This window comes from Myxine glutinosa, chromosome 5 (genome assembly GCF_964187855.1).
Source record: "Myxine glutinosa chromosome 5, kmMyxGlut1.1, whole genome shotgun sequence".
Lineage (NCBI taxonomy): Eukaryota > Metazoa > Chordata > Myxini > Myxiniformes > Myxinidae > Myxine > Myxine glutinosa.
In genome coordinates, this window is record NC_136265.1 from 126,076,459 (window position 1) to 126,093,374 (window position 16,916).

General features: G+C 45.0%; 1 protein-coding gene across 1 annotated transcript in view; it reads left to right on the top strand.

Moving 5' to 3' along the window:
- Positions 1 to 16,916, top strand: part of LOC137427134 (protein-glutamine gamma-glutamyltransferase K) — a 62,055-nt gene that overhangs the window by 34,811 nt on the left and 10,328 nt on the right. Inside the window, exons 4-9 of the mRNA XM_068116329.2 lie at positions 1,492 to 1,680; positions 1,856 to 2,104; positions 13,438 to 13,556; positions 13,974 to 14,081; positions 14,316 to 14,490; positions 16,584 to 16,722. Of these exons, the coding sequence (XP_067972430.2) occupies positions 1,492 to 1,680; positions 1,856 to 2,104; positions 13,438 to 13,556; positions 13,974 to 14,081; positions 14,316 to 14,490; positions 16,584 to 16,722 (979 nt within the window). The remainder of the gene's footprint in view (positions 1 to 1,491; positions 1,681 to 1,855; positions 2,105 to 13,437; positions 13,557 to 13,973; positions 14,082 to 14,315; positions 14,491 to 16,583; positions 16,723 to 16,916) is intronic.

Consider the following 16,916-nt stretch of genomic DNA (forward strand, 5'->3'; position numbering starts at 1 on the left):
CGGCTGTGGTGGCCTCACCGGCCTCACCACCTAACCTATAACCTTTCCGGGGCCCGTCCCGACATTTTTGGTTCTTTTTGAATGAATTTACTACTATAATTCAGCTTTTACTCGCGGCCGAAGAAGATTGACGACTATAATTCAGCTCAGCTTTTAATTATTGCGAAATGGGCCCAGCCCGGCCAAGGTGGCCTCGACCGGCCTCGCCACCTAGCCTATAACCTTCCCCGGGCCCGTCCCGACATTTTTTGTTTTAGAGGTTTCCTCCTATCTTTCACCATTCAGGAGATTAGCGCGTGCAGACAAACAAACAAACAAACAAAAACCTTCTTTTATATATATAAATAGAAGATAGTCTAAGAGATATATATATGGCTCATGCCGTTTGTCTGTCACACCCTGAAACACTCCTCTGAGAGAGAAAAAAAATCAGGAAAACTTGCTTCAAATTAATTCAACTTAAAATAATTAACAGTGGGCTGTCACCGTGTAAGTTATGGAGGTCCCGGGTTGAGTCAGAGTTTTACACACTTAGCCCCACGCAGGAATTTAATTCCTGTTTATAAAAAATTGTAGATGAGTTAATCTCCAATGCACTTCTACATATACTTGCATACACGTACATACGCATATATACTTACGTTCACATCTGGGGTCTGTCTAGCGGCCATCATAAAGATGTAAGACACCGGCCATTATAAAGACCTCGGTCGATGTAAGACATCAGCCATTATAAAGCTCGCAGTGTTAAGTGTGGAAAATTTCTGAGGAGATTTTGGCTGACTCAATAGCACACTGGGCTGTCACCGCGTAAGTGATAGAGGTCCTTGGTTCGAGTCCAGGGTTGTCAGAGTTTTTCACACTTAGCCCCACGCAGGAATTTAATTCCTGTTTATAATTTATTATATATACTGTATATATATATATATATGACTTATGCTGCTTGTCTGTCACACCCTAAAACACAGAAACACTCCTCTGAGAGAGAAAAAAAAATCAGGAAAAGTTGTTTCAAATTAATTCAAAGCTATGGTATGGGAAAATTATAATTTTTTTCAATCAGACCAAAATTGAGCCTGGGCGGTGTATAAGGAAACAGAGCGCTGCTTCAATCGCTCCCAAAGTTTTTTTTTAATTACTGTGAAGAAATATGCCGTGATACATTTTCTGTTAAGAAATATGATGACTTTGGATTTTCACAGTAATCTATGCAGTATATTTAATCGGCTGATGGTGTCCCTCTTCCCCCTACCCCCCCATCCCTCGAAACACGGAAATGCTCCTCGGAGACAAATGACTTATTACTTAAAAGCAGCTTCAAATTCATCCACATACGGGAAAATTATAATACTGCCTCAATTTAGCTCTTTCAACCAGCGCAAGAATTAAAGGCTTCCTTTGATTGTTATTCTTCGATCACGGTATTTTTACCATGGGCTTCCAGCTAGTACTAATGATTTGCATAACCGCACGTGGTTGTGGTTGTTCCAGCTCAGTCGGAAGCAGTGTCTGTAACCAGTGTCAAGTGCTTGAGCAGAAAGAATGGTGTTGACCATCATACGGACGAGTACGAGGGTCCACATGACGTGGTGCGGCGCGGACAACCGTTTGATATGTGCCTGGAACTATCTCGGCCTTTCATCCCTGATGAGGACTCGGTCTACCTCCGACTGACCACAGGTATCCAATGAGGTGGCAGGAAAGCCTTCATAAAGTGAACCCATGCTTGATGGACCGAGTGACCTTCGGCGATACCGTACATGTTTTCTTTTCTATCTTTGTAAGGAACCAGACACTTAATTTTACAATCCACATGACCTGTGCGCTTTTCTTCCTCCCCGAATTTACCTGAAAGGCAAGCGACCACACGTGAACAAAGGCACGGACATGCGACTGGAGCTGTCCTCTTCACTTCAACCTCGTTCATGGGGAGTCTGCGTGAAGGAGTCAAATGGTCGAGACCTCACACTTACCCTGTCATCGCCTCCGGACTGTGTGGTCGGACGCTACGAGCTGGCCGTCGGTGGACCGGGCAATGTCCAAGAGACTGGAAATCCACCGGCAACCGCTCACCTGTACATCCTCTTCAATCCGTGGTGCAAAGGTAAGATTCAGAGCAAATGCATCAACATTGCGAACAAATACATCCATTCTGTGCAGATCCACACCGAAGATCCAGGAGGAATAGCATCTTTCGACACGATTCAACAAGCTCGAGCTCTTCCAAAACTCTCACATGTAAAATGTGTCGACTCTGCGATAAGGAACTGGTTCCTCCACCCACACGGTCTCACGAGACATTTCTGGCCATGATGTCTGTGATTTGCATTGATGGTAGGGCAACAGTTTGATACGATCAGAAAAGGAATGAACAAACAGGTAAAGAGGGGAGCGAGGATGGTAGAAAACCTGCAAGTAAAGGAGGTGGGTTGTGATTAATGGGGGTACAAAATATCACAGATTCCCTTCTCTGACATTTGTGTGTGAAGCATAGCAGGAGGAGCTGGAACAACACTCAGAGAGCATACCTCCACCTGGTTGGCCATATCACTCAATAGTGAAAAATCACTTAAAAAATTAAATAATTCTCATATCCGAATCCATATTCAGATCTTCACCAAAATCGAATAGATTGTTCCTTGTCAGACACCCAACCGGTCCAACAAGTTTCGTCCAAATCCATCCATAACTTTTTGAGATATCCTGCTATGTATCGTTTTTGGCCCTATCTCCCAATGGTGAAGAATTCACTTGAAATATTAAATAATTCTCAAATCCGAATCCATATTCAGATATTCACCAAAATCGAATCGATCCGTCCTTGTCACACACACAACCTCTCCACCAAGTTTCGTCCAAATCTGTCCATAACTATTTGAGATATCCCGCAATGTATCGTTTTTGGCCATATCACTCAATGGTGAAGAATCACTTGAAAAATGCTACGAGCTGGATCCAGATCCAGATCTTCACTAAAATCGAATCTATTTGTCCTTGTCACACACCCAACCGGTCCACCAAGTTTCGTCCAAATCCGGCCGTAACTTTTTGAGATATCCTGCTATATATCGTTTTTGGCCCGATCTCCCAATGGTGAAGAATAACTTTTAAAAATTCTAGTAGCCGGATCCGAATCCGGATCTTCACCAAAATCTGATCATTTCGTCCTTGTCACATACGCTACATCTCTGCCAAATTTCGTGCGAATCCGTCCACAACTCTTTGAGATATTTTGTTCACAAACGGACGGACAAACAGACAGACAGACAGACAGACAGACAGACAAACAGACAGGGGTGAAAACATAACCTTCATCCACCTTTGGTGGCGGAGGTAATAACTAGAACGCCACTCAGTACAGCGCATACTCCCGCCGTGGGTCAAGTTGGAATAGTACGATTTCACAAAAGTTTGAGGAAGTAGTTCAGTGACAACACAAGACAGACACTGCACAGATATATATTTAGAATATATCTATCTATAATTCCAGTAATCTCTGTCTGTACGTTTGTACGTCTGTTTGTCTGTGACCGCTGTTTCTCGACAACCACGGGTCCGATATACTTTTAACTTGCCAGGTATATTGCTGGGGACCCGAGGATGTGCCTTTTCAAGGTTTCATATTAATCGGACAATTACTTACCGAGCTATGTCCAAAAAACGATTCAACCAATCAGAGAGCAGCGAACGATCGCGTGTGCCGAACGTGGCGGGCACACTCTGCCTCGGATGGCACATTTGAGAGCGTATTCATTTATTTCACGTTTGCAAACTATGTTGGCGTTAAACTATGTTTTACAACTAATAAAAACGAATTTGCGATTCATTCGCTTTCCTGCGCGTTTGTGCACGCGATGGCGATTTCTTTACCAAACTCCGGAAGCCGTTCGCTTTGGACCAAACCATTGCATGTAAATAGAGGGGGGGGGGATTGTCACCACTCGCAAGCCGTTCGCTTTGGACCAAACCATTTCATGTAAATAGAGGGGGGGGATATAATTTTAGATATAGATATAGTACGGGCATGCCCTAGTAGAAGATAATGTTAAAAAAAACAAGGCAATTTCACTTACATTTTCGGATTCAGCGTTCAATTCCATATAGGTGAGTGTATTTTGAGGCATGTGTGACTTCAAATAAAATTGTAAGCCAGGAAAAACGTTCGTTTCATTCCTTGAGGATACAACATGTAAAACTGGCCCAAACGTGAAAACAAAACTCGCTCATTTTAAGTCGTACAAGCTAATGCGACCACTCATTCTTCTGGGAAGAATCCCGTGCACATGCTGGTCACACTTATAACTCACCTAAGTCTTTATAAGTTCATCAAATACTGACACCGCGATTGACATTCGCTGAGGTAAATGTTGTCGTTGATATCTCTTCTGAGGTAAAAAAAGAAAAAAAGAAAAAAACAGTTTTAAAGCATTATACGTATAAAACGATACATTTTATGAAACGGGGAAACCGAATACATACTTTGGTGGTTTTAAAATGACAGAATATGTCTTTATTAGAAAGAAAAAAAAAGAACCTTGAAGACAACGCTGCTAACAAAATACACCGCTCTAACGCATAACCACGAGTTTAAACTACATTTACAACAAATATGAAAACTATTTTCATATCACAATGTTAAATATAGAAGATAATGTTAAAAAAAAAAAAGAGCACTATCTTCCAATGGTAAACAATCCTTCAAAAAATTCCTGGATCCGGAATAATATCCTGAGCTTCACCAAAAACTAATCAATTCTTCCTTATCCCAAGGGCAATCATCCCACCAACTTTCATCCACATCCGTTCAGAACTTTTCCAGATATCTTGTTCACGAACACACACACGGACACACACACGGACACGATCGAATGCATTACTCCCTGGCGGGAGTAATAATGATAATAATAATAATCTTTATTGTACCTTATTCATGGGAATTCCTCTTCAATGACAGTGAATTCAAAACATCATATAGAAACATAAAACATCAAAAGGAATAACAACTAGAAAGCATGTGAAAATGCAAAGCCTGTCCGCATCTGTTTGTCATCAGTAGTCTTCTTCTTCTTCAGTATGCTTAAAATAACAAAAACACTTTTAAAAATACAAAATGAAAACTGATTAATTTATGAGCCATGACCTTTGAGCTTTAGATCTAAAAAAAAAAATCAGCTTCTAGCTTTTGATTGGTGAACCAATTCAGTGACCAAATATGCAAATTCTTTAAATTTCAGGTCAATCGGATGAAAATTGACGATTTTATGTGATGATGACTTTTGACCTTTTGACCAAATTATTAATTTTCCTTCTGCATATTCTCATAATAAAGCTTTGGTGAAAATTCGATGACAAAACTCAAATATTAAATAGAAATTTCAGGTCAATTGGATGAAATTTGATGATTACAGGTGACACTGACCTTTAACCTTTTGACATTTTGACAAAGTTATGAATTTGTCTTCCTATCATAGTAAAGCTTTGGTGAAAATTTGATGACAATACTCAAATGATAAATTGAAATTTCAGGGCAATTGGATGAAAATTGATTATTTTATATGACACTGACCTTTGACCTTTTGACGAAATTATTACTTTGCCTTCTCCGTATTATCGTAATAAAGCTTTGGTGAAAATTTGATGACAAAACTCAAATGGTGAAAAAGTTACAGCCCGGACACACACACACACAGACACAGACACAGACACAGACACAGACACAGACAGACAGACAGACACACACAGACACACACAGACACAGACACACACACAGAGACACACACACAGACAGACAGAGACAGACAGACAGAAAGACACACACACACACACAGAGACACAGACACATGCACACACACAGACACACACACACACACACACACACACACACACACACACACACACACACACAGGCAGACACACACAGACACACACACAGACACACACACAGACACACACACAGACACACACACACACACACACACACACACACACACACACACACACACACACAGAGAGACACACACACAGACACAGACACAGACAGACAGACAGACACACACACAGACACAGACACACAGACACACGCACACAGACACACACACACACACACACACACAGACACAGACACACACACACACACACACACACAGACAGACAGACAGACAGACAGACACACACACACACACATACACACAGAAGTGATTACAAAACCCCGTGTTCTGCTGTACAGGGGACGGGATAATAACAAGTAAGATATGTAAGATGGACCAAACAGCAAAATGGCAAGAAATTTGAATTTAACACTTGAATTATTGTACATGGTATAAATAACTTCTAAAACTATTCTTCTTCATGAGCGTAGAAGAACAGCGTCTCCCTGATGGCGTTTTTGCAAAAAGACCGTTCAAGTAACGACATTCATCGGTACAAACATGCATCGACCTCTTTTCCAACGCTCACAGATATAGAGACTCCATACTAGCTGTAGGGCCACCCACAGTCCCACACCAGATGCCAGTGTAATGACCTTTCTCAGTCTGGACTTGATCCGCACAGGTAGTCGATAACTATACCAGGAAACAAAATTAAATGACAAAACACTGATCAGCAAGGAATTGGTCAACATCCGTGTGACGTGTGAGCAAACACCAAACTAAATCAACTTCCTGAGAAGATACAATCTTTCCATTGATTTCGTGTCCACAGCATCAGTATGTCCATCAAAAGTTACCATGTTATCAATAATGGTGCCCAGGTGTTTGAATTTGTTAACAATTTGCACCTTATCACCATTTTGGGTTACCGGCTCATGATTGTGACCTTTCCGAAAGTCCAAAATCATCTCTAGTTTTGCGCACATTCAGAGTAAGACAAAAGTAAGAGAAAAACGTGATTCAGAGTGCGTACTTAATACAGTTACAAACTTATTTGAGGGCCACACATCCTTTGGTGTACAGACTGAACAGTAGAGGTGACAATACACCACCTTGTGGATCACCAGCATTCAAGATTGATAACTTCGATAAACACCCTCACCTGCCATGAGAATTCACCCTCACCTGCTGAGGACGGTCTAGTTATACAAACTTTCCACCCAGAGTATGATATGGCGGTTCAGACACAGGTCACACAAATTCACTAAAGATCCCTCGACCTTTTTTGCAAGGACTTGAATTATTTACAGCCCGTTGAACAAGTTGCAAATTCCTTCCCTGACTGACCACCGGGAATGCAACGGCAAACCACCCACCAGAACCCATGGCCAGAGACTGCTTTGGTAGCACCAACGCTCTGTCAAGAGTCTGTGCAGGATGGACAGAGAAAACAGGGTCAAGCACAGGCTATGCAGGATGGACAGAGAAAACAGGGTCAAGCACAGGCTATGCAGGATGGACAGAGAAAACAGGGTCAAGAACAGGCTATGCAGGATGGACAGAGAAAACAGGGTCAAGAACAGGCTATGCAGGATGGACAGAGAAAACAGGGTCAAGAACAGGCTATGCAGGATGGACAGAGAAAACAGGGTCAAGAACAGGCTATGCAGGATGGACAGAGAAAACAGGGTCAAGAACAGGCTATGCAGAATGGACAGAGAAAACAGGGTCAAGAACAGGCTATGCAGGATGGACAGAGAAAACAGCTCAAGAACAGGCTATGCAGAATGGACGGAGAAAACAGCTCAAGAACATGCTATGCAGGATGGACAGAGAAAACAGGGTCAAGAACAGGCTATGCAGGATGGACAGAGAAAACATGGTCAAGAACAGGCTATGCAGGATGGACAGAGAAAACATGGTCAAGAACAGGCTATGCAGGATGGACAGAGAAAACAGGGTCAAGAACAGGCTATGCAGGATGGACAGAGAAAACATGGTCAAGAACAGGCTATGCAGGATGGACAGAGAAAACAGCTCAAGAACAGGCTATGCAGGATGGACAGAGAAAACAGGGTCAAGAACAGGCTATGCAGGATGGACAGAGAAAACAGGGTCAAGAACAGGCTATGCAGGATGGACAGAGAAAACAGCTCAAGAACAGGCTATGCAGAATGGATGGAGAAAACAGCTCAAGAACATGCTATGCAGGATGGACAGAGAAAACAGGGTCAAGAACAGGCTATGCAGGATGGACAGAGAAAACATGGTCAAGAACAGGCTATGCAGGATGGACAGAGAAAACATGGTCAAGAACAGGCTATGCAGGATGGACAGAGAAAACAGGGTCAAGAACAGGCTATGCAGGATGGACAGAGAAAACAGGGTCAAGAACAGGCTATGCAGGATGGACAGAGAAAACAGGGTCAAGAACAGGCTATGCAGGATGGACAGAGAAAACAGCTCAAGAACAGGCTATGCAGAATGGACGGAGAAAACAGCTCAAGAACAGGCTATGCAGGATGGACAGAGAAAACAGCTCAAGAACAGGCTATGCAGGATGGACAGAGAAAACAGCTCAAGAACAGGCTATGCAGAATGGACGGAGAAAACAGCTCAAGAACAGGCTATGCAGGATGGACAGAGAAAACAGGGTCAAGAACAGGCTATGCAGGATGGACAGAGAAAACATGGTCAAGAACAGGCTATGCAGGATGGACAGAGAAAACAGGGTCAAGAACAGGCTATGCAGGATGGACAGAGAAAACAGGGTCAAGAACAGGCTATGCAGGATGGACAGAGAAAACAGGGTCAAGAACAGGCTATGCAGGATGGACAGAGAAAACAGGTCAAGAACAGGCTATGCAGGATGGACAGAGAAAACAGGGTCAAGAACAGGCTATGCAGAATGGACGGAGAAAACAGCTCAAGAACAGGCTATGCAGGATGGACAGAGAAAACAGGGTCAAGAACAGGCTATGCAGAATGGACGGAGAAAACAGCTCAAGAACAGGCTATGCAGGATAGACAGAGAAAACAGCTCAAGAACAGGCTATGCAGGATGGACAGAGAAAACAGGGTCAAGAACAGGCTATGCAGGATGGACAGAGAAAACAGGGTCAAGAACAGGCTATGCAGGATGGACAGAGAAAACAGGGTCAAGAACAGGCTATGCAGGATGGACAGAGAAAACAGGTCAAGAACAGGCTATGCAGGATGGACAGAGAAAACAGGGTCAAGAACAGGCTATGCAGGATGGACAGAGAAAACAGGGTCAAGAACAGGCTATGCAGGATGGACAGAGAAAACAGCTCAAGAACAGGCTATGCAGAATGGACGGAGAAAACAGCTCAAGAACAGGCTATGCAGGATGGACAGAGAAAACAGGGTCAAGAACAGGCTATGCAGGATGGACAGAGAAAACAGGGTCAAGAACAGGCTATGCAGGATGGACAGAGAAAACAGGTCAAGAACAGGCTATGCAGGATGGACAGAGAAAACAGGGTCAAGAACAGGCTATGCAGGATGGACAGAGAAAACAGGTCAAGAACAGGCTATGCAGGATGGACAGAGAAAACAGGGTCAAGAACAGGCTATGCAGAATGGATGGAGAAAACAGCTCAAGAACAGGCTATGCAGGATGGACAGAGAAAACAGGGTCAAGAACAGGCTATGCAGAATGGACGGAGAAAACAGCTCAAGAACAGGCTATGCAGGATGGACAGAGAAAACAGCTCAAGAACAGGCTATGCAGGATGGACAGAGAAAACAGGGTCAAGAACAGGCTATGCAGGATGGACAGAGAAAACAGGGTCAAGAACAGGCTATGCAGGATGGACAGAGAAAACAGGGTCAAGAACAGGCTATGCAGGATGGACAGAGAAAACAGGTCAAGAACAGGCTATGCAGGATGGACAGAGAAAACAGGGTCAAGAACAGGCTATGCAGGATGGACAGAGAAAACAGGGTCAAGAACAGGCTATGCAGGATGGACAGAGAAAACAGCTCAAGAACAGGCTATGCAGAATGGACGGAGAAAACAGCTCAAGAACAGGCTATGCAGGATGGACAGAGAAAACAGCTCAAGAACAGGCTATGCAGGATGGACAGAGAAAACAGGGTCAAGAACAGGCTATGCAGGATGGACAGAGAAAACAGGGTCAAGAACAGGCTATGCAGGATGGACAGAGAAAACAGGGTCAAGAACAGGCTATGCAGGATGGACAGAGAAAACAGCTCAAGAACAGGCTATGCTTGAGTTTGTCACTCAAGAACATTGATGATGATGAATATCCCTTAATAACGGTCACTGCTCGGTGAAGAATCTGTTATAAAAACAAGGAAAAATAGTTAGATACCAATACCTAAACAAGTACTTGCGGAAAGATCTATTTGTTCTGAGTGATCTTTGCTCACTGCCCTTATGGTGTGAAACAGGGTGGTCCCCCGTCCTTTATGATGTCTCTGATTCCATAGTATCTCTCCCGGGCTACTCCCTCCTCCGGTATGATAGACCTGAGCCTCGTCCTGGAGGCGGGGTTGCTATCTTTATCAAAAACTCTCTTCCTCACTCGCCCTGCACTGCACTCTCTCCACCTCACCCCCAGGAATACCTCTGGCTACGGCTTCCCCTTCGCTCCCACCTCTTGTTCATATGTGTGTTGTACCGTCCACCAAACAGTGATGACTCCATCTACATCTCGCTGTCTGATGATATGGACCAACTTCTATCTACTCATCCCAACTCTCTCTTCCTCATATGTGGTGATTTCAACTGTCATCATGCCAGTTGGCTGGGTGTGGGTACCTCTCTCACCAGCCATGGCTCCTCAGCAAAGGACTTCTGCGACTCACTGGGACTGACACAATCTGTCAATTTCCCGACCCGGATCTCAGTCAACGGAACATCTTCTCTTCTGGACTTGGTTATGACTAACTTCCCTGAAAATGTCTGCTGCTCTTCTTCTGCTCCGATCGGATCATCTGATCATGTCCTTGTTAAAGTGGACATCTCTCTGACCATCCTCAGGGAGCCTGCTCAGCGTCGACGAGTCTGGCATTTCACTCAGGCCAACTGGCACGGTCTTCAAGCAGCCATCAATCATCTGGACTGGTCTCCCATTTCTACCACCTCTGACATCAACTCATCCTGGGAATTCTTCCAAAGTAAATTGCTCTCTCTCATGCACAGATTTATCCCATCTCGTCTTCAGTTGTCTTACCCTTCCTCCCGTCCATGGTACACGGAATCTTGTGGTGAGGCTGTTGCCCAGAAACAACTTGCCTTCGTCTCCTGGAAAGCAAATCCAACGGAAGGAAATCTCATTTCCTTTCACAAAGCCCGAAACAAGTGTGTGTCCACCCTCAGGAGAGCCAGGAAACAATATCTCTCCGTTCTCAAGACCGAACTCTCTTATCTGTCTCCCTCTTCCAAATCCTGGTGGCGTCTGGTCAAATCCGTTTCTGGTGTTTGTTCCCCCTCCATCCCCTCCCTTACCTCAAACGGCTACACAGCTGACTCCGCACGTGAAAAAGCTGAATGCCTCAACTCTGTGTTTGCCTCTAAATCTTGTGTCCCAAACCCATCCCTCTCTGTACCCACCATACCCAGTCGTACCCTGCTGCTCCTGGACTCCGTGTCCTTTCCTCCTGACAAGGTGGAAAAGTTTCTGTCAACCCTGGACTCTGATTCTGCAACTGGACCCGACGGCATCAGCCCACGGGTCCTAAAATCCTGCTCTGCTGCTCTATCTCACCCTCTCTCTGTTCTCTTCACCCTCTCTTTTGCTCAAGGTCAACTGCCATCTGCTTGGAAATCAGCCAACATCACCGCTTTGCACAAAAAAGGTGCAAAAACAGATCCTAGCAACTACAGACCAATCAGCCTTCTCCCAATTATCAGCAAAGTCATGGAATCCATCATTGCTTCGGATATGAAATCTTTCCTCTTCTCCAATGGCTTGATCTCTGATCATCAATTTGGTTTCAGACCAGGTCACTCTACTCTGGACATGCTGCTTCTGCTGTCTCAACAATGGATGGAGGTCCTCAATGCCAAGCAGGAAATTAGAGCTGTCTCCCTCGACATATCACGTGCCTTCGACACGGTCTGGCACCCCGCTCTGCTCACCAAACTCTCCTCCTTTGGTATCCATGGAAATCTCCACGCATGGCTGGCGGACTTCCTCTCTAGTCGTCGTCAACGTGTGGCCCTGAATGGGTTTCTCTCATCTCCTCTTCCTGTTCAGGCTGGAGTTCCCCAAGGCAGTGTTCTGGGCCCCGTGCTTTTTCTGGTCTTCATCAATGATCTCTCTGACTCTCTCGAAAATCCTCTCTATCTCTTTGCTGATGACTCCACTCTCTGCCGCTCCATTCCTCTTCCCTCAGATCGGCAGTCTGCTGCCTCCTCACTCTCTGAAGACCTGGACAAAATCACAGACTGGTCAAACAAGTGGAACATGTCTTTCAATCCTGACAAATCTCACACTCTTACTATGTCTCTCCGAAAAGATCGACTGGACAACCCTCCCATCTACTTTCTCAACAATCCTCTCCAAGAAGTTCTGTCGCTCAAGATTTTGGGTCTCACTATCTGCCATGATCTTTCTTGGGAAAACCACATTTCCAAGCTGGCCTCCAAAGCCAGTCGCCGACTGGGCATCCTCCGTCGTGCGAAGTCCTTCCTCGGCACACCTGAGCTCCTCACCACATACAAGGCTTTCATCCGCAGCTCAATGGAATACTGTTCTCCCCTATGGGCCGGTGCTCCTGCCTCACACCTAGCTCGGCTTCACGCTGTTGAAACCAAAGCTTTCAGAATTATTGGAATCTCCCGCGATGAAGCTATCTCTGAGGGCCTTTCACTCACTCACCGCAGGCAGGTAGGTGGTCTTTCTGTCTTCTACCGACTCCTCTCCGGCCTTGCACCCCCAGCTCTCTCTGTGCTCTGTCCCCCAAATATTCCTACAGGTCGCACAAGATCTACCAGCAACCCTCTGATGGTTAAACTGCCGAAATCTCGGCTCTCTGCTCACCTTCACTCTTTCATTCCTCTTTTCTCTCGCCTCTGGAACAAACTCCCTCACTCCCTTCAATCCCACTCCTCCCTCCAGGTCTTTAAAACAGCTGTTCACCACCATCTCTTATCTTCCCCCATCCAAAACCTTGATCTTTTCTACCCCCGCTAATTCACCCCAGATCCACCTTGTTTGAAATTCCAACTTCTTTCCTGGAAGTCCTGGCAGTGTCCATATGTTTTATACCTCTCCCACCGCCCCCTTCCCACGCCCCCCCCCCCCCTAAAGCCCTCGCCCTCTCTCAGATCTCTCGATGTCTCCATGTCTCTCGGTCCCTGCTCTCAAATGTTGTGTTTGTGTCCTTCCCCCTCTCTCCCCATCTTGTCTACCGCTCCCTATGTTATATGTTTTATGTGTCGGTTTGTCTTTCTGTGTGATTAATGTTCGCTCTTTCACGAGCCTCGACCTTGTATACAAAAAAAAAAAAAAAAAAAAAAAAAAAAAAAAATGCTCACCGACTGGGAACACCAACACGTGTTTGTGCCTGCCAGATGACCAAGTGTACATGGATGGAGAACAGGAAAAGAAAGAATACGTACTGAATGAGCTCGGCTTTGTCTACGTTGGCACCAAAAACAACATACAAAGTCGGACCTGGAACTTTGGGCAGGTGCGTACGTGGACGCAAGTTCAGCAATTTTGTGGAGCTCTGTGTGTGTGTGTGTGCGTGCGTGCGTGTGTGTGTGTGTGTGTGTGTGTGTGTGTGTGTGTGTGTGTGTGTGTGTGCGTGCGCGTGTGTACACTGTTTTGAGGAAGATATGTAACTTGAGAGTATGTAGTTTGGAAAGGGGTGTGCAATTCAGGTGTGCGTAGTTGATAAAGGAGGTACAGTTTGAGGAGGGTGTGCAATTTGCGTGTGCAGTTTGAGGAGGGTGTGCAATTTGCGTGTGTGCAGCTTGACGGTGTGCAATTTGCAGGTGTGCAGTTTGAGGACAGTGTGCAGTTTGAGGACAGTGTGCAGTTTGTGGATGGTGTGCAATTTGTGTGTGTGCAGTTTGAGGACGGTGTGCAATTTGCGTGTGTGCAGTTTGAGGAGGGTGTGCTCCAAGCCTGCTTTGAGTTGCTTGATCGAGCCAAAATGCCCACGACTGGACGTAACAACCCTATCAGTGTCACCAGAGTGGTCTCAGCCATGGTACGTTGGCATCAGTAAACCTGGTGCAATAACCAGTTCCTTTCCCAAGTTTCCCTTCATGATAAATACCCAAACTTTCCACACCAGCATGGCAGTTTAGAGTTGCGCCACGATCCTGGGTAGATATAAAACACTTTATACCTGTCCAGGCTCTTTGTGGGCAAAACTATTGTGGAAATGAAACCCCAAAATGTGTTTATCTTCCCAGCGAATTAACCGATCTGCACCCTGCAGATCAATAGCCAAGACGATAGTGGGGTGCTGGTGGGTAACTGGTCCGAGGACTACGGGGGTGGCACATCCCCATCAGCATGGAACGGGAGCGTGGAAATCCTGCGCCAGTACAACGAGACGAAGCGTCCTGTGCGCTACGGACAGTGCTGGGTGTTCTCTGCTGTCGTCACCACAGGTGAGTGAGGGTCGGCCATCCAGAATAGCCTCGGATCAACCCACAAGATATATCTTTATAACCAAACAGGTGATGTTCGAACTTTATTACCCTGCGCTCACGAAGCGAAAACAGGGTTAAGCGATCGTGTGCGCACGTATGTGTCTGCATTTTTAAAATTCATTTTCTCGGAAACCGTTGGTCCAATGAAAACGAAATTTTCACCATAGGAGCGCCTCCACCTGTACGATTGTCTATTCATAATTATGATGTCATAGGTCATGTGGTACGGACACCAGCTTGGAAAAACTTCGCACCTCTCTATCTCCGAAATCGCGCCATGGAAAAGATTTAAACATGGTGCGTTGTCAGGTACTTCCCATGGGGAATAAGATATGTTAATGATGATGTCATCGGTACCTTCATCATGACGTCATAATTCGATAAAGTGCAACGCTTGATCTGATCAGTCTGATTTTTTTTTCTCTGCAACCGTTTGTCTGATGGTCACGAAATTTTCACCATAGGAGTGCCTCCTCCTGTAGAATATTGTAATGATGATTATAACGTCATAAGTGGCATGGTACAGGCGCCATCTTGGAAAACCGAAAAATGTTGCACCTCTATATCTCCGAAACTGCTCCCTGGAAAAACCTGAAACATGGCTCATTATAAAGAACTCCACATGGGGGAAAAGTGCTATTAACGATGACGTCATTGGTGCCTTAATTATGACGTCATAATTTTACAGGGACAACGCTTCGTCTGATCAGTTTGAAATTTCTTGAGCATGATCTACACAATTATATTAGAGAATGTAAATTTATGATGTCATCGCTCACGTGGTCTGGCAGCCATATTGGATCCCCCCCCCCCCCCAAAAAAAACCTTCAAAAACAGTTGAGTTGCCTTGCAAAAAGTTGACTATTCTATGAATACCATCTAGTTAACGATTACTTTCCTGATTAATTCCACTTCCTAAAGACCCTTTGGGTTTGTATCCGCTTGGATTTTTGTGCCAACGATTACTAACTGATCAGGTGTGAAGGTCAGTGTATACTTGGTGTCAATCATTAAATTAAATAAATGTTGTTTTTCCAAGTGCATGATGGGTCAGAGAATAGCTTGGCAGGAAAATGTATGAAATAACAACAAGTAAGTTTGGACACAGATCTGTCTTATTGGTCCATTTCCACTCTGAGGGGCAATTTGCACAGACAGCTCATGGAAGTCTTTGCAAACTGCAGATCTCGGATCTTAAGTGGAGGAAAATTGTTCAATATGTGCGACCAGTCTTCTTCTTCTTTTGTATGCAGCACAAGGCTGTGATTTGCATGATTGGTTGGGGGCGCAGCAGTCCCGCTGATGCAGTGCCCCCTGTAGGTTAGGGGACGAAATTGCGATTTATTCCACGGTGCCGGCCATGGCTCACCGACTCTTTGTGGACACAGTGGGATCTTTTACCTCCACCAACTAATGCTAACAGGTGTGATGCCCAGTTTAACGTCCATCCGAAGGTGATGGTGCGCCCTGCCTGCGAAACACCGGGATGACAGTTTGTGGCTGCGCTGAGATTCCATTCCAGGCTAGATGGCTCAGATGCCATGACCATGATGAGTCCGTTCACTACCTATCGTGCAAATGGGCCACGAATAACAATCTCAACAGGTGACGACATTAGTGCAAAAAACGTATCAATTCGAGGAACGAACGCAGCTGATATGGCGGATTGGGAATCCAGGCGGTTGTGGATTCAAACCCAGCTGACGAGCAGCAGTGTTAATGGATTTTAATTATAGTCTTCACAAAGCAAAGCTCCACATCACTATTGGATTATCATTAAAAAAAAACCCAGCAGGTTCATTAATTTGCCACGTCACTTCAGGGTGGGATCTACTTTGGGGTGGGATAGTCTGCCTGCCCCACCTGGTCCTGTCTCCATGTGACAGGTAGACTCATTGTGATTCACTTTTACTCCCTCCCTGGTAACGACCTTGATGTACTTCCTACCCTTCTCCTGTAATTTCCACTTGTTGAAAATGTTTTTTTTCCAAACATTTGAAAGAATAAAACAACCCTTTTCTGACACTTCTGTGCGTTGGTGATGTGAACAGTAATGCGTTGCCTGGGCATACCTTGCCGAAGTATAAGCAACTTTGAATCCGCGCACGACACCGACAGCAGCCTCACCGTCGACAAGTACTTCGATGAGGATTACAAACCTATTGAAGATCTCAACGAAGACTCGATCTGGTGATCAAATGCTTCTCTCGGATCTTGTTCGATATATTCATTCTTCACAAAGAATGTTCGATATATTCACAAACACACACACACACACACACTCGGATCTTGTTCGATATATTCATTCTTTATTGTGTCTTCTATTATCTGGGTGTTTCTGCCTGGTGTGTGTGTGTGTGTGTGTGTGTGTGTGTGTGTGTGTG